The sequence below is a fragment of the Chlorocebus sabaeus genome, chromosome 22, assembly GCF_047675955.1.
Source record: "Chlorocebus sabaeus isolate Y175 chromosome 22, mChlSab1.0.hap1, whole genome shotgun sequence".
Classification (NCBI taxonomy): domain Eukaryota; kingdom Metazoa; phylum Chordata; class Mammalia; order Primates; family Cercopithecidae; genus Chlorocebus; species Chlorocebus sabaeus.
In genome coordinates this window covers 43,272,524-43,290,343 of record NC_132925.1, presented here as the reverse complement: position 1 = coordinate 43,290,343, position 17,820 = coordinate 43,272,524, and the positions used below count along the sequence as shown (strand labels likewise).

General features: G+C 49.1%; 1 protein-coding gene across 5 annotated transcripts in view; it reads left to right on the top strand.

Annotated features, from left to right (window-relative positions):
- Window positions 1-17,820, top strand: part of MYLK (myosin light chain kinase) — a 276,708-nt gene that overhangs the window by 235,858 nt on the left and 23,030 nt on the right. For all 5 annotated transcript variants that reach the window (XM_007985581.3, XM_038003419.2, XM_007985580.3 and 2 more), the window contains 5 exons: window positions 3,712-3,744; window positions 3,842-3,935; window positions 5,474-5,677; window positions 12,586-12,803; window positions 14,881-15,004. In XM_007985581.3, coding sequence (XP_007983772.2) covers window positions 3,712-3,744; window positions 3,842-3,935; window positions 5,474-5,677; window positions 12,586-12,803; window positions 14,881-15,004 — 673 coding nt within the window. The remainder of the gene's footprint in view (window positions 1-3,711; window positions 3,745-3,841; window positions 3,936-5,473; window positions 5,678-12,585; window positions 12,804-14,880; window positions 15,005-17,820) is intronic.

Here is a 17,820-nt window from a genome sequence, read left to right as displayed (position 1 = left end):
TAAGACTAGGGTCCCTGAATTGACATTGCACTCCCAAACCCAAGTGCACAGAGCCAGCACCTTACCACAGCCCCGCCCCCTCCCAGCCCAGCCAGGTCTTCAACTGTACTCCCTCTCGAATCCTGCTGTCACTCAAATCCACTCCATCCCTGCTTCTAACCCCAATTTGTTCTAGTCTGTATAATTGTTAGCAAAACAACTACTGTGACTGATGCTTCTTGCAGAACTGGGGCCTCCTTGCAACCCCCAGGACAGTTCAATATATAAAATCTGTACCGCTCCTATCCCAGGCTGCAGCTACGCCCTGGCCTCAGAGGCCGTCTCCGGGGCTTGGGTGCCCTCTAGTGTTCTCTGGGTGTGCAACAGTCCTTGGCTGCGGGAAGGGACAATTCTCTGTCCGGGGGACTGACTGGACTTGTGCCGTGTGAGGGTCCTGAGCACTCAGCTGACCCTCTCCCAAACACTCCAGGGTAACGAGACTCTCATCTGTTTGCAGAAATATCTCAGAACCATCCTCTAAATAGCCTTCCACTTAGCTCATGGATCTCATAGCTCATTCTGAACAGATTTTTTTTCTTTTTTAAGTTCAGTGGAAGACCCTTCTGCTGCAATTTTAGCTCCTTCCCCCGTGGAAAGACGGAAACCAGTTCACCTTTCTCAACAACACTTTATGCACCAAGAGCTCCACTAGTTGAACTGTGGTCTTTCCTCTACTTCTCTCTCATCCTCCCCTTGTGGTCATTTTGCCCCTCAAATAGAAGAGAGACAGGACAAGAAGTGAAAAGCAGAAGGGGACGTAGCAGCCTGGAATCTTTATCTTTTTTTAAGAGATCAGGTCTCACGCTATTGCACAGGCTGGACTTGAACTCCTAGGCTCAAGCATTCCTCCCGCCTCAGCCTCCCGAATAACTGGGACTACAGGCACTTGCCATTGCTCCTGGCTTAGTCTGGAGTCTTGATCCGAGTTTCTTGCAGCATAAAGGAACACAGTGCACTAGAAAGAGGGGCTGGAATTCCTTGAGAATGATCTAGGTCCTTCCCCCAGAGCATTAGCAGGAGAAACAGACCTGCTGCAGACCTCTGGGGTGAGAGGCGAAGGTGAGGCGTGGATGTGGGCTCATGAGTGAGGCCAGAGGCTAGCCCTGTGGCTGTCTACCTGGACTCACAGTGACAGGCAGGGGCCAGCTCTAGGACTGGATACTCCCTTCAAGGCACGCAGGGAAAGGCCCCTCCTGCTGGGCCATTGGCAAGACTGCTCCTCCTGATACCAGGCCAGGAAAGCTGACCTTTCCTTTCCCTCTCACTCTGCTGCTCGGAATACACTGGTCTCCATGCCACACCAGGAAAATGTGGCACAGGAATAAGAAATAAAGGATGCCTCAACGGGTGAACCACTATATCAGGCAGCAGCACCACAGATCAAGACAGGGGCCTCCCTGACAGTAAATAGGATGATTCCGTGTCGAAGACCTAGTCCAGTGACTGGTCCACCTGGTGTCCCCTCACTCATTGACTCCAATATTTGTGCTTCTGTTAAAACCCTGTTTGTAATACCATCACCGAACTAACCTAAATGTCTATTGAACATACTTATTATTCTAGCGGTATCTCTCATGTGTGAGTTCCACATCCCTCCAGCCTTCCTCCTTCATGAGGTAGAACACTAAATGGTTCTCCCAAGGTGCAGTTGTCATGAGTTGATGAAAAGTCCGAAACCCTCATCTCACCCTTGGCAATTGTGTGATTCTCTTTAAAGTTGTGTCCACTGTAGACTTCTTTCCCAACCTCAGAGGCCTCACTTTTCTGATTGTCTTAAGACGTAGCCCTTCCCTTCAGTGGCCTTGCATGCCACCTCCAGCTGCATCGTGGCTTTCTGACTGCTGGCAGCCAGAGCTCCGGGGCAAGCACCCAGGGCGCTCTCAACAGCTACCCAGTACTAACCCCTGTTTGGGGCCCATGCACACTTTGCCCTGTGACAGCATCTGACAGCCCGAGCAGTAGATTGAGGAGCTGCTCTTTCTGTCTTGGGTTTTAACTATGTACTTTAGGGCTCATCACCCTAAAAGGTAGAATGATCAGATTCTCCTGAATACTGACTCCGTTCCTGGCTTCTAGTTGCATTGTTCTCAGGTCATCCTTTCGCCTGTGAGTCGGACAATGCCACTCTTCCCTCTCCAGCATGCAGATTTAGGAATGTTGATCAGTTAGGCCCACACCCACATCCTGACAGTACCTGTGAAACCCACCTCTGATCCTTCAGCTAGACGCTATCTGCGCATCCCTGTCTATCTCATCCTTTTTTATTTTCCCATGGCAATTTTCTCTCTGTGATTATAACATACTTCCCAACCCCATTCATATTTAGTTTCAGTTTTTTAAAAAAACTAAGCTTTGTCAGCGGCATCTTAAGAACTCTAAACACACACTCCCATTCACACACACTCACACAGGCACACCCACACTCACACTCATATGCCCACCCTTACACACTATCTCTCTCACACACACACACTCACACTTTAAAAATCCTTTTCCTCCCTCTATGCTTTCTCTCCTGTCTTTGTTTTGCTTCCTTGGGAAACCTCCCATTCGTTGTCCAGCTGTCAGCCGGGACACAGCCCAGACGATGGCTGAGGAGCACACAGCACAAGACGAAGCATGGCATCCAGAGCTAGCCAGGGCCAGAGACATCAGGTGCAACCCTTCCTCTTACAGATGGGGAAACCAAGGCCCAGGAAGGGAAAGGCAGTCAGCCAAGGTCAGGTGGCTCGATTGTCAACAAACAAACCTGTATCAAGGCAAAGGAAGGCCTGGAGCTCTGAAGTGGGTGTGCTCTGCTGGACGCCCTCCGGGGACCCCCTCCTGTTCCCCAGACCCCTCTTCCCTCCTGACACAGCCATGGGAGCAGCTGGCGTGACTGTGTCCCTCCCCACCTGCCTCACAAATACCTGTTGGTTTCATTTGTGTGACGTTACTCACCCCCTTGTTGTATTCCATCATTTCCTCTAAGACACAACTCAAAGGCATTTCTTCCAAGAATAATTGCTGTCACTTACAATTGCCCCATTTTGTGTCACCCTCCTCTGTTGTGTATTCACTTTGAACCATGGTGATATGTGCGTGATTATGATACACTTTGTAAATTGTTACTTCAAGTATATATGTTTTTGCCTCTGGAACTAAATTATAAGCTACAAGAAAGGAGAGACCATGCCTTCTGTGTAATATGTTTTGAATGCCCACAATAACTGATATTCAAGATGCTTGGTCCAGTGCTGGGATGCCATCAACAATGTTCAACAAATGGCTACATGGATTTGACACTAGAAGCAATTAGCAGTTGCTGACTTCTGAGCCAGGGGAGAAAGAGACTGTCACAGTTGTGTATAGGTTCTGAAAGTCAGGAAGGGTTGGATGAAATGTGGAGAAGGCTATATCTGGGGACCATGAGGCTAGAGAGGATGGGACGGAGGGGAGACCTGGTGGAGAAGTGGAGCTGAGTGGAGGGAGGAGGCTGGCACCTGCCATTCTGCATCAGGTCCTATTTGCTGTGTGGACTGACCAGCCCCAGGGGATTCCCAGAGCTCTGGGCCTGGTACTCTTCTGCCTAGGGATGCTGAGGCCTGGCAAGGCCCCCAGCACATCTTACTCTCAGTGAGCCTTCAGTACTAATCACCTGTGTCTTCTCCGTCCTTCCTTGTGCCCTCCCAGAGCCAAAGGATGAAGTGGAGGTTTCAGACGATGGTGAGTGGAGCCCCTGTCCTTAGGTCAGCCTCTTGGGGTGGAGGGAGCTGAGTGGGGGCATCCGAGGCTTACACCAACCCTGACCCGTGCCCCACAGATGAGAAGGAGCCTGAGGTTGATTATCGGACGGTGACAATCAACACTGAACAAAAAGTATCTGACGTCTATGACATCGAAGAGAGATTAGGATCGTAAGTGGAATGGGAAGTTGCCTCTGGGCTCCCAGGGTAAGGGGTGGGGTGGGTCTCACAGTTAGATTCAGTGCCTCAGCTTCCTGTTGCTCCCTGGGCCCTACCTCCTCCCCAGACTGAGAGTCCTGCAGGACCCATGAAAGCATCACTCACCCAGGACTCTCTGCAGAGTTGCCCATGCGGTCCTGCACTGTCCCAGCTCTGCAAAGGCTGTGGGCAAGTCCTTCCTTTTCCATGCCTCTGTTCAGAGCCCAGGACTAAAGTGAGACACAGGGAGGGGAACAACACTCACTGGGGCCTGTCAGGGGAGGGTGGGGGGTAGGGGGAGCAGAACATTAGGGAGAAGAGCTAATGCGTGCTCAGCCTAATAGCTAGGTGGTGGGGTGTTAGGTGCAGCAAACCACAATGGCACACGTTTACCTATGTAACAAACATACACATCCTACACATGTACCCCGGAACTTAAAAAAATAATAAAATAATTTTAAAAATAAAATAAAATGAGAGGACTGGATCAGTTATCTTTGGTATCCCTTCCATTTGATCCACAGAAGTCAGTGGAGGCTGATCGGTGCTCACTGTAAAGCAATGCCTGCGTTAGTGCTCCATTAAATGCATAGCAGTCATCTAGCTTCCTCATGAACTTGGTCGCACTGCTTACTCTGGCTTCTCCCTGGGGCGTGGAGGATAGAGTGCGCTCAGACCCCAATCCTGAGCCAAGCTGTTCATCTGCCCCTAGCCCTGTCCCTGGAGGAATAGAAGAGGTGGGAGAGAAAGGAGTGGGACTCCATTTGTATTTCCAGCGGTTTCTGGGAAATGAAAGAGTGACGCAAACCGGGTAACAGTATCAGAAAGAAGTCGGTGCCATCACAGAGGAGCCCCACTCTCCCCTCTCTCAGCAGTGGGAAGCAGGACCCTGCCTGGGCCATCACCAGGGGATCAGTGGTAGGGAGTGGAAGGAAAGAAGGCAACTGCTCAGTAATTCTCTGCATTTGGGAAGGGCTGTCTCCACCCATCTTCATGGGTTCCACCGCAGGGAGGAGAAGAGATGCCGTCAGCCAAGGTTGACAGTGGGTTTGTCAACATTAGAAGTGTGCTTCAAAGGCTAGGTGTGGTGGCTCACGCTTGTAATCTCAGCACTTTGGGAGGCTGAGGTGGGAGGATTGCTTGAGGCCAGGAGTTTGAGACCAGCCTAGGCAACATAGTGAGACCCCATTTCTACAAAAAAAAATGTTTAAAGATAAGAAAAAACAAATGTGCCTCATTGCTCTAGAGCAGGAGTCTGGGCCTTTCATAAAGGCCTATGTCTTCGATTTTATGGGAGAAATGTCTTTGTCACAACTACTTAGCTCTGTCACTGTAGCGCAAAAGCTGCCATAGACAACATGCAAACAGCCAGGCAGGGCTGTGCTCCAATAACACCTTACTTATAAAAGGAGATGGGCCAGATCTGTTCCATGGGCCATAATTTGCCAACCCCAAGTTAGTGGAAAGCTTGGCTAAATGTGGCTTTTCTGTCTTCCTCCTTTCACTTGCAGTGGGAAATTTGGACAGGTCTTTCGACTTGTAGAAAAGAAAACTCGAAAAATCTGGGCAGGGAAATTCTTCAAGGCATATTCAGCAAAAGAGAAAGAGAATATCCGGCAGGAGATCAGCATCATGAACTGCCTCCACCACCCCAAGCTCGTCCAGTGTGTGGATGCCTTCGAAGAAAAGGCCAACATCGTCATGGTCCTGGAGATGTGAGTGGCTCACTGCCAGCAGCCTTGGCATGCAGGGAACCCCCAAATGTGTCTCCCCTACTGCCCTACCCCAGCTACCTCTGCCCTGAGATGGAAAGCACTGCAGACAGGAGTGTGTTATGTAAGCTGCTCACCAGCCATACAGCCAGGCCTGACCAAACAGAACCGAAGGTCTGTGCACAGTGCTGGCCCTGAGCCTGTGACACCAGCCCAGCTGCAGCCCTGTGCTTATTTCCAAAACAAACCAGCAGATCTTTGAGGACCCTGGTACCTTTCTCGCCCTCATCTCCCCATGAAAGGGGCAAAGCTACCCCTAGGCTTCTTGGTTTCATTCAGGGTCATTCTCACCTGAAGTTGGTTTAGAATCAAAGGGGAGGGACAGGGCGGCTTCCTGACTTCCCCATGAAAGATAAGCGGCACCCCGGCTCGGGGCTCAAAATCCAGGATGGAAGCCTCGCCCTGGTCCTCAGTCCCCTCCTGTGTCTCCGCATGTCCCCGGTCTATTCTTGTTGGTACTGTTTTGACTTCTCACTCATTAAAGAGTGGTGCTTTCCCTGTGGGGTTGTACAAAGGCAGGGAGATGGATCAAATGACCTCCAGCCAAGGCTTTCCCAGAATCCATTGTTTCTTCTGCACCTGAATCCTCCACCTCCCTCACCTCTGAGCTGCTGGTGCATGTGTACACACACACACACGCACGCACACACACACATACAATCATGCACACTGGCGTCAGCAAGCCAGGCATCCCCTACAGCATCTGCATTCTTAACAGTTTCCTCTTTTATCTGAATTTTTAGAATATATGCTACAATCACCTCAAAAAATATTAGGAAATACACAGTGAAAAGTCTAATTTCCACCATTATTCCTGTTTACCCTTTCCTAAACACCACCACCATCACCAACACGAATGGACAGTTTTATTGGCTTTTATCTGTATCCTTCCAAAGTTTCTTTATGAAAACATAAGTGTATAAACACACACACACATATATTCTTATTTTCTTGCCTTTTAACACAAAAAGTAACTTCTTATACTCACTATCATATACCTTGCTTTTTTAGTGTGGTTTGGTTTGTTTGTTGTTGTTGTTTGAGACAGAGTCTCACTCTGTCGCCGAGGCTGGAGTGCAGTGGTGCCATCTCAGCTTATTACAACCTCCACCTCCCAGGTTCAAGCGATCCTCCCACCTCACCACAGGCTCACACCACCTTGCCCGACTAATTTTTGTATTTTTGTACAGATGGGGTTTCACCATGTTGCCCAGGCTGGTCTCGAACTCCTGGGCTCAAGCGATGCATCTGCCTCAGCCTCCCAAAGTGCTGGGATTACAGGCGTAAGCCACTGCACCCAGCCTACTTTTGTTTTTCAGCGAATTGGTATGGGAGTTAGTCCCATCTCACCACCAAGTGAGCTTCCTCATTCTCACAGCTCTGTGGGGTTTCGTTGTGTAGAAAATCACAATTGATTTAAGCAGCCTTCTTTTGATAAGAGATTGGGATTGGGCAATTTCCAGCCTTTTGCTTTTACAAACAAGCATTGTTTGTAACCTTGTACCCACATCTTTTCACTCATGCCAGTGAATATCTGTAGGATAAACTCCCAGAAGTGAGAGAGGGCTGGATTAAAGGGTATGCACATTTGAAATCTTTAGAGATATTGTGAAATTGCTTTCCACATCCTTGAAATGCTCATCCTCAACTTTGGGGGTCTCTGTCCTTTGGTGGGGGCTCTATCAGCATCTTGGAATTCTTTCCCAGGAAAGTTGAAGCCAGTAAGACATCCCCAAGCTGTAGATATGAGTGGAGTATTAGTCTTTTCTCTCCCCTCATGCCATTAACATTCTGGCACACAAGTATTTCCTTTCGGTATGTGTTCCTTAGGAAAGGCAATAGTAGTTACGAGTATAGGCTTGAGTCAGATGAACCTTACTTCAAATCCCTGCTCTACTTCTAACTTGTTATTTGACCTTGAGTAAGTTATTCTGTTGTACCAATCCCTAGTTTTATTATCCATAAATGTAGATACGGTGCCCGCCTTCATGAACGCTGTGGGATTCAATGCAATAATGCATATAGGGCACAGTACTCTATAATGGGGAGTTATTGTTAGTAGTATGATACATTGACTTTTTTTGTATCCTGGTTTTTTTCCATTTAAAAGTACTTTTTGAGCATTTAACTTCCAACAAGGTGTTGTGGAACAAATCCTCCCTAGTATTCAGGAAGCCTGGCTTCAGTTTCTGCTACTGTTGAGTCATGATTTTACAATTGTCAAATCCTACCAGCACAAAGAAGTACTTGGATTGGAACAGTCAATCTCAAGACACCCCTTTTGGTTATAAAATTCTACTATTTCGTGGAACTATAAAAGATGTGGTGAAGAATTTCCATTCATATCTTAAAATCTACATTCAGCCCCAAATTCAAACGTTCCTGCCCATTTTCAGGAGATACACAGCCCATGTCTGTGGCCTCATTCTTTATACCCTCACAATAGCCCCGTGGGCTGCATCTTTTCACATTTATTCTAGAACAGGTTGCTTAGTCTAGGCAGTGTGGGCATGTGAGGACATGTGGAGAAATGTCCTATCTTTAGAAGTTAAACCTTGAGCAGGTTCTTGAGAGGGTGCAGGAGTCACAGGGCCTGGGGAAGGCTGGGCAGCAGCACCAGTGGGCAGAATACCATACTTAGCTTGGAATTGGAAGTTGGCAAGCTGGATGGAAAAAGCAAAGAGAAAATGTAAGAAAACTTCAGCTGGTCTGGCTTTCATCCCTCTACCCCATGCCTCCCCCGTGGACAGGAGCAGGTCTTCCATGCCCAGATACCAGAAGATTTGCCTGCACTTGGGACCTTGGCCAGGTCACCAAGAGTAGGAACTTGGTAAGAACTCAGTCAACCAAAGAAGAAGGAAACAGGTTCATACTCCATCTATACATCCCTTCCAGCTTAAACACTGTAAGACTTGACCACTGAGAAGGGAAAGGATGATTTTCACCCGTGCAATGTGCTACCCTTGTTGGATGGAGAAACTGAGATTAAAAGAAGGATAATGCCTGGGGATAGAAAAATGGAAATGTATTCCAGGGTCCCAGCCTTAAGTTAAGTTGCCTCAGATCTAGTGGGAAATAGTAATGAATGTGTCTTCAGCCTTTCTGACTTCTGATTACTGGATGAGCCCCCACCATATAGCTGTTGGTCTGACACAGTGGTTCGTTCAGACCCCTGACCTACTTGGGCTTGTCCTTTTGGAAGTGCTTGGGACATTCCAGGTGGTAGTGGGACCCTGAGCATTGAAGACAATGTGAAGTTTAAGCTGTGTCATCCATGGCTAATCTCATGTTTGTGCTACTATTAGCAAAATTTATCAAAGAACGTTCCAGCTGGCTGCCATGGGGCAAGGAGCAGAGGGTCTCGAGTCCCCTGACAGCACTATTCCTTCTTGCTTTCTATGAGCCAAGGTCTAGGGTTTGGGGGATGAATCTGATTCCTTAGGTTAGGGATCACTTATTTATTTAGTCATTCGCTCACTCACCATTAATTTGTTAAGCCTAATCTTGGCCCTTGGCATCCCATTTCTGTGGGTGGCAATTTCTGTCTATCAAACCAATATTTTCCACCCATAGCGTTGAGTAATTTGAAAAGAAACCCACAGAACCATTAATCCTGCCTGTTTTCCCCTTCCATCTTAGAAAGTTGAACCATAGGAACAGTTTTCAAAATATATTATGTCTGAATAGGATTGAACCTGTTTGAATTTATATTGAATAGGTTTGCTCCAGAAATGCATCAGGAATTATCTCCATGGCTCAGATTCCCACCATTCATTGCCTCAGACGTTCGCAAGGGCATTGAAAACAATGGTTGCTTGCTTTTTCAGAATATTTAAAATTTAAACGTAAACATTTTGGAGCACCTTGTCTGTACCAAATATAGTTGGAGGCAAATAAGGGTCTAGAGATGAGCCCGCCACCTGTGATGTGTTCAGAACTTCAAGGCAAAGCCAACTTGACACAGAAAGTGCAGAGACGAAGCCATGGACATAAGGCCATGGAAAGTGCAGAGACAAGGCCGTGGACATAAGGCCATGGAAAGTGCAGAGACAAGGCCGTGGACATAAGGCCATGGAAAGTGCAGAGACAAGGCTGTGGACATAAGGCCATGGAAAGTGTAGAGACAAGGCCGTGGACATAAGGCCATGGAAAGTGCAGAGACAAGGCCGTGGACATAAGGCTGTAGAAAGTGCAGAGACAAGGCCGTGGACATAAGGCCGTAGAAAGTGCAGAGACAAGGCTGTGGACATAAGGCCATGGATGCCCAGTGAGGGAAAGATCATTCCATGTGAGGAAATGGGGAGTGACTTTTTCAGAGGGTGTGAATTTCAGCTGGCCTCCCAGGAGTGGTAGTTGAGTAAGCCAGTATTTCTCAAACTTATCTGATCATAAGGATGACCTGGAGTAATTATTACAAATATAGATCCCTAGATCTCTCCCAAGACTTTCTAAATCAAAATCTCCAGAGGAAGAGCTTGGGAATTTGTATTTTTAATAAGAGCCCCAAGTGATTCTTTACATAGAAAACTGATCATTGATATTGAGCATTGACTGTGTGCCAGACACTTCCAAGCACTTTACATGTGTTGACTCATTTAGTCTTTGGAGCCACCCTGTGAGGTGGGGCTGTTTTTAATCTGCATCTTAGAAATGAGGAAAATGAAGCATCGAGATGTTAAGAACTGGCTGAGACCTAAGAATGTAGATGAGAGTTTGACTTGGAGCCCTGGTAGAGAGCAATAGAAATGGAGGGCATGAGGACAAGAGCACCACCTGCTGGCCATTTGGGGACCTCCTTCTCAGATGGGTTTTAAAGTGTCAGTTCTAGCTCCCTCCAACTGTCACTGGCACAGACTGACCTTCTCCAGTTGAGCCCTTCCAGAAGTGAGTGTGTGTGTCATGTGGCAGAGGCTGTGGTATGCTGGGCCCCACAGTGCATCCCTGTCTCTCTCCTGCAGGGGTCAGCGACAAGATCCACCTAGCCCACCACAGCTTATCAGACAATGAGTAAGAAGTGTTGAGCACCTTCTATGTGTCAGGCATGATACTTTACAAAGGCTCCTATGTTCCTAAAAACTCTATGAGGCAGGGATAGATAAGGAAACTGGGACTCAGAAAGGTTAAGCCACTTGCCCAATGTCACACAGCTCATAAAAGGCAGCAGCAGGATTCAAACTCAACTCCTTTCCTCTTCATGAGGATTCTCTGTAGGAGAGGAAATACCCTTGCAAGAGGACAGGCCCAGAACCCACCCGGCCTTGTTCAACTGGTGGACCTACAGACCACTGTAGAAACATGAGCTTATGCCTGGGTGACAGAGTGAGACCCTGTCTCACTTTTGAAAACATTTAAAAAATAAGCTTTTTAAAAACATTTAAAAAATAAGCCAGGTGCGGTGGCACATACCTATAGTCCTAGCTACTTGGGAGGCTGAGGCAACAGGATGACTTGAGCCCAGGAGTTCAAAGTTATGTTGAGCTATGATCACAGAACTGCACTCAAGCCTGGGTGACAGAGCAAGACCCTGTCTCAAAAACGAAGGAAAGGAAAGGAAGGGAAGGGGAGGGGGGAAGGAGGGAAGGAAGGAGGGAAGGGAGGGAGGGAGGGACAGAGGAAGGCAGGCAGGCAGGCAGGCATGCAGGCAGGCAGGAAAGAAGGAAGGAAGGAAGGTTGGTTATAAGCCAGACATGATGGCTTCTGCCTGTAATCCCAGCACTTTGGGAGGCTGAGGTGAGATAATCGCTGGAGGCCAGGAGTTCCAGACCAGCCTGGGCTCCCCTCCCCTCCTCCTTCCTTTCCTTTCTTTCGCTTTTGAGACCGGGTCATACTCTGTCACCCAGGCATGAGTGCAGTTGTGTGATCATAGGTCAACATAACTTTGAACTCCTTGTCTCTACCAAAAAAAAAAAAAAAAATTTGAAAAAGAAAAAAAGAAAAGTGAGCTTACTGATATCTGGGTGCTGCATAAGTTACCAGAGAGATGCTTTAAACTTGCTAAGCAGAGACCAAGAAAGGTGGGTCAGAGGGCTAGGACAGGGGAACAGAGACAACTCGTGCAACTCAGGTGGCGGGCGGTGCATTTGCACTGAAGGGCGATATGCTGATGGCTGAGACCCGGGGGCAGTCCCTAGCAGAGGATGCATGCCTGTGGCTGCAGAAGCCAAGTTGACTAGACATAGCCAGGATCCAAAGCCTATCCAGGTAGAAAGGATTACACAGCTGGGGCAAGGAAGAGGTCCAGGGGAGACCAGTTAATTATGACTTCAGGGAGTAAACCAATACTATAGACCTAGCCAGAGTAAGCAGATCTGTCACAGCTGTAGGTATAATGGGTTATAGCCAACTAATTTTAGAAAATTTGCTGAGGCTTATTACTGAAGATTGAAGATATTTTTCCATTCCTGGCTATGCAAAACAAATGCTTGTGGTAACTGTGAGTATTTTGAACTTGAGTTCCCTGTGACTAAGAGACACACTAGGGCACAAGAATGTTCCCTTAGGCATGTGTGGTCATTTGAGGGAAAGAGACTGTTCAGAGGTCACTCTTTTTGTTAAGAAGATCATGTCTGGATCTCTCTGTTCACACCCACCTCTGAAACTGCCCAGCGTAGATGCTTCCCTGAGTCTCCAGTAGCTTAGAGGGTGCAGGGCAGGGTTCCCTGATGGGAAACCAGGAGGCCCTGACACTTCTTCCATGTTGGAAGGGTGGGGGATTCAGGAAGTGCCCATCACCCCCATTGCCTGGGCTTCCTGCCAGTTTCTCCTACTCCCAGCCTACCCTGACCAGACTCCCTGCCAGTCTGGCCTCCGTGAGCGTGTGGCCTGACCACCCCGTGCACGTGTTCCCGCAGCGTGTCAGGAGGTGAGCTGTTTGAGCGCATCATTGACGAGGACTTCGAGCTGACGGAGCGCGAGTGCATCAAGTACATGCGGCAGATCTCGGAAGGGGTGGAGTACATCCACAAGCAGGGCATCGTGCACCTGGACCTCAAGCCGGAGAACATCATGTGTGTCAACAAGACGGGCACCAGGATCAAGCTCATCGACTTTGGTCTGGCCAGGAGGCTGGGTAAGACTCATTTCCCACGGACACCAGCGTGTATTGCAGTGGCCGTTTCCCCTCACACTAAGTGTGAGAGGAAATGTCCAATATTGGGGTTAAATCCGAGACCATGAAGACTTCCCAGGTTCGAATCCTGCCCCTACCACTTACTGGATGTGACAGTAAGCCTCAAATTCCCCATCAGAAAAGTGGGATCATAGCAGGACCTAACTCACAGATTCGTTAGGAGTGTCAAATGTGTTAATATAGGTAAAGGGATGGGAAGAGTGCCTTGCGCATAGTAAGACTGTTTAGGTGTTAGTGTACGTATGATAATGATTATCCCCTTTTGTTTTTCACTCTGGTGCCATTAGCAGCAAAAGTCATTTTGGTGATGGTGGCTCTGTATATCTGCATCATACTGTACAGTTTCTAGAGCACTTTCACAAAAAAATAATCCCTGTGATTCTCACTATGAGGTGGGCAGGGTAGATTTTATGAGCCCCATCTTATAGACTGAGAAACAAGGGTTCACAATAGCTTTGCCCAGGAGGTCCCACTGTGAGCTAGGGGATGTGCTGGGGTTGGAACAAGGACCCCAGACCTTGCTGAGAGTGCTCTGCAGCACCTCTAACTCTTATGCTAGCCAGGAGAGAGGTCACGGGGGAGGCGGTCAGGGTCTCAAGGCCAGCTCTGAAAGCATTTTGGTAGGTGCCTGCCTGGCTCACATTCCGCCTGCATACAGCCTGCCTCTGCAGCCCTTTGATGTCCCAGTGATTGAGGAAACAGCTTCATCCTCCCTTCTCAGCAACTGCCCTGCTAGCAAGGAGCCCTAGGGCTGGGGTGAGCTGGCTTTATTTCACCACCCTGCAGGGAGTAGAAAGGAGGGGCCAAATGAATGCCACCCAATAAACGTCTCCTAGGACGCTCAGTGCTGGCTGAGGCTGTGTTGGTCATAAAGAGGAAAGGGGCAAGGTGGGGGGCGAGGTTCCAATAGACCACGACTGGTCTGGTGGTCAGCGCAGTCAGGTGAGAAGCACACCTCGGCGTTGGGTGCGTGTGCCTGCTCTGCTCACTCCTGCTAACGGGACAGGGTAGAGGCAGTGACTGGCATACAGGGCCTGCCTTTGAACAGTGACCACCAATAAATTAAACAAATAGAGAGGCCGCTGTCCTCAGGAGTCAGCAGTGTCAGAGCCCAGGGAACACAAGGTCCAGGTTCCACTGGTGAGGGATATTGTGGGAACAACCGTGTCCACCAAGGACCAGAGAACTGGGAAAAGGCTAAAATGTAGCAGAAAGGGCTGAGAGGCAGGAATTGGAGCAGAGCTTTCACATCTGAGGGCTGTTAAATGCTTTGTTTTAGAACATTTGCTGTGAGCTCTGTGAAGTTAAGCGAGACCACAGGTACCTGCCTTTTGCACATATTAACAGGCATCTCTGGTCCTTTATGGCCAAGAGGTACCACCCTGGGGTTGAAGCCTCTCCCAACTACCCTCCCAGCAGCTCCCGGAGGACAGCCATGAAGCTGTGTGAGGAGTAGCAGAGGCAGGAGGGAGGAGCGGTGGTAAGCATGGCTCAGGAGTCGGACTACCTGGGCTTGAGTCCTGACCACCGCTTGTTAACCAGGTGGGGAAATCAATGCACTTCCCTGGGCCTCACTCACTTCCTCAGCAGCACGGGCATTATACCTACCCCCTAGGGTTGGTGAGAACCCTTGTAAAGCTGCCAGCGGGGTACATAGGACATAGTGAAGCTAGAGATTATTATTAAACATAAGTCACAGTCCCTGCCTAGGGGAACTAACTCATGAGAGAGACAGACTCACAAAAAGACCATTCAGGGGTGGGTGCTTTAATGGCCTCTTCTCCCCCTGCCCAACCTGAACAGGACATTTCAGGTGAGTGTGTGGTTTGTTGGTTTCACTGGTGTGTTGATGCACCTGTTTAACAAGGAGGTCAGATGTCTCTGTGCCTGTTCTCTGTGCCAAAGCCTGTGTCTGGCCCCTCCCAGGTTGGGGTCAACACACAGATTCGGGCAGCTGCTGGCCTCAAGCGGGCTCCGTGATGTGCTGGCAATTTATCCCTCTCCATCCTGGTTTCAGAGAACGCGGGGTCTCTGAAGGTCCTCTTTGGCACCCCGGAGTTTGTGGCTCCTGAAGTGATCAACTATGAGCCCATTGGCTACGCCACAGACATGTGGAGCATCGGGGTCATCTGCTACATCCTGTGAGTCTCGGGGCACTTGGTGGACCGGTGGACCACTTGATGGACCGGTGGGTGGGGGCTGAGGTTTCCACAGGAGGTTCCCCAGACTCCCCTGCCATTGTCATGATGGGGGGCCCGCCCCAGAGTCAGGAGGGTAGCAGGCTCCCCTCCCATCCCTGGCAGCCCACCCTGCTCCTGGGCTCCTAGGAAGTCAGTAGCCTGCATATTCTGTAGCATCATGTAGCTACACATGCCGAGATCCCCATTCTGGGAGCTCACTGTCCCCAAGGCTGGCCAACCTGTGGCCTTTGGTCAGAAGGATGGGAAATGTGGCTGGCACCAAATAATAAAACTTCACTTGTGTGGGTATACAAAGAAGGAGGGCAGGAGGCCAGGGGCGTATCTCTGGGCATCCTTATTGTCTTCAGGGCATAACACTCCATCCTTATGGCATGGGGACCCCAACGACCAGCCTCATCTCTGAGTCCAGTATATGGATGAATTAATAAACACTATTGATGATCGAGCCTTCAATGGGACGAACAGACAAAAGAAAGTAACACAGTAATTAGAATTGAAAAATCAGGTGGGAAATCCAAAGCCATTTCAATGAACAATACTGTAGGAGAGGGGAGGTCAGCCATCTAGGCCAGTGTGCTTCACAAACATTAACATGCCTGACTCACCTAGGCAGCTCCTTACATTGCAGGGTTTTTGGTCAGGTCTGGGTGACCTCAGATGCTACATTTCTAACAGGCTCTAGGTCTGCGACTGTGCTGGTTCAATGACTGCGCTCTGAGTAACAAGGCTTGAGAACACTCTCTCGGTGGGCTCTGGCTGCTTTAGTCCCTGAAGCCCTAGGGTGCGGACAGTCATTAGCCTCAGAACTTGTGTGGCAGCCCCTGAACCTGTGTGGCCACATGCAGTTATGGGATGGTGTCCCCAAAGATGCAGATGTGTATGCTTTCATTCGATAATGTTTTTACTGTCAGAACAAGAGGAAAAATTTAACATTTTCAAAGAACATGAGGAAGACTTCTAGGAATACTTTCTCAGACCCCTGGGGCTTTCAGACCCCAATGTGAGAAAAGGCTCTGGGTGATTCTGATGCACAGCCAAGTTTAGAAGCCAGTGTTACAAAAGCTTTAGCAGAAGTGGGGTGCCTTTTGTGCAATATGACTTTTTCACATGCTCAGGAGCTTTACTCACTGTGGTCTGTTAGGACAGTCCCCTCAGTGGAACCTGCGCCACAGGCATTGTAGCCCAGTTATCCTCTTTCCTGCCTGGAATTAGCCACACCACCACAGCCTCCCCCAGATCAGCAGAAAAACCCCGGGCCAGGTGTGCATTGCCTTGCTTGTCTCCCTGCTCCGCCCCCTCCTAGAGAAGGGGCGCTGACAAGTGAAGACAGCAGCTGGACCGAGCTTGAGTCCTGGCTCCCTAGATAAGTAAGGAATAGCAGGGTAGGGGGCGGGACCAGCCTGCCCCTTTGAGGGTGGCCCCAGGCCTGGGCCGTGTTAACCTCTGGCCCCCGGAAAAACACCAGACCCTTGAGAAGCAGTCCTTGGTCAGCTCTCTCTGTTCAGCCCCAGCTGCCCTGTGGTCTGGCTTGGTCGCAGGGTCCCCCTCCAGCCGTCATGGAGACTTGCCTTACTGTTGATTCTTCAGTGGGTTTTCCCACTGCTGTGGCATCAGGATCTTCTGTAGCTACAGATTTTCACATAGGACCTTGTTTGATCCTCAGAACAAACCCAAGAGTGGGTCATGGCAGGGATTCAATCTTCATGTGGCGTTGAGGTGACAGGGGCCAAGGAAGCCCATGTGGCCGCCCACTTCCCACAGTCGGGCCGGGGACCAGCCGTCTCAGTTTGCCAGAATATAGGACTTTCGATGCTAACATGGGAACAGTCCCAGGCAAACCAGGACAATTGGTCTGTGACAGAGCAGTGACTAGACTGCTCACTAAGTTTTCACCAGTGTAACCACTACCCAGATCAAGAAACCAAGCACTGCCAGGCCCCCACAGCCCTCTGGTGCCCCTCCCTGTTACCAACCCCCAGAGGTCACCATTACCCTCATGGCTAATGTCAATGAAATAATACAGAAAGAAGTGTCTGGCTTTTTTTGCTTGACATCGTTTGTGAGATTCATTCATAGTACTATGTGTCATTGTAGACTGTTTATTCTCAGTGTTACGTAGTATCCCATTGTGTGAATATAATCCAGTTAATTTATCCGTTCTGCTTTGATAGGCTTTTGAGTGGGTTCCAGTTTGGCCATTGGAAGCATTCTGTTCATGTGTTTCAGTGAACATATTTGTACATTTCTGTTGGATGTATAATCTAGAACTAGAATAACTGGGTCATAAGGGCACTTTATTGTCAAATGAGAGTTCTTTTAGGTGGAGGAACATAGTAATTTGGGCACTATGCTACCTTGTTTACCAGATTACTTTTAAAGCAAAGACCAAGAACTAGGGCAGAGTTTTGGAAATGGGGAGAAGATAGTTTTGATGCTGCAGGTGCTTGGGCAGGGGGTGTCAGGAGGGAGGAGGGGTGTGTGTGGCAGGGACCCAGGCCAGGTGGCACAGACTCAGCCTGGATCAATCCTGTGCCACATCTTGGCTCCTGGACCCCCACTGTGAGCCACTGCCCTCTGGGGCTTTTCCAGGCTGACTCTCTCAGCGTGGATGGAAGTCAGGGAGTTCCCCTCCCAAGCCAGGGCTCTCAGCAGAGACTCTTGCTGGAAAAAAACGTTCGCGCCAAGGAGGTGGTATCTTTTAAGCTCCTGCTATGCCGAATTCTGGAACCACTGCTGGGAGCACCCAAAAGAGGCTC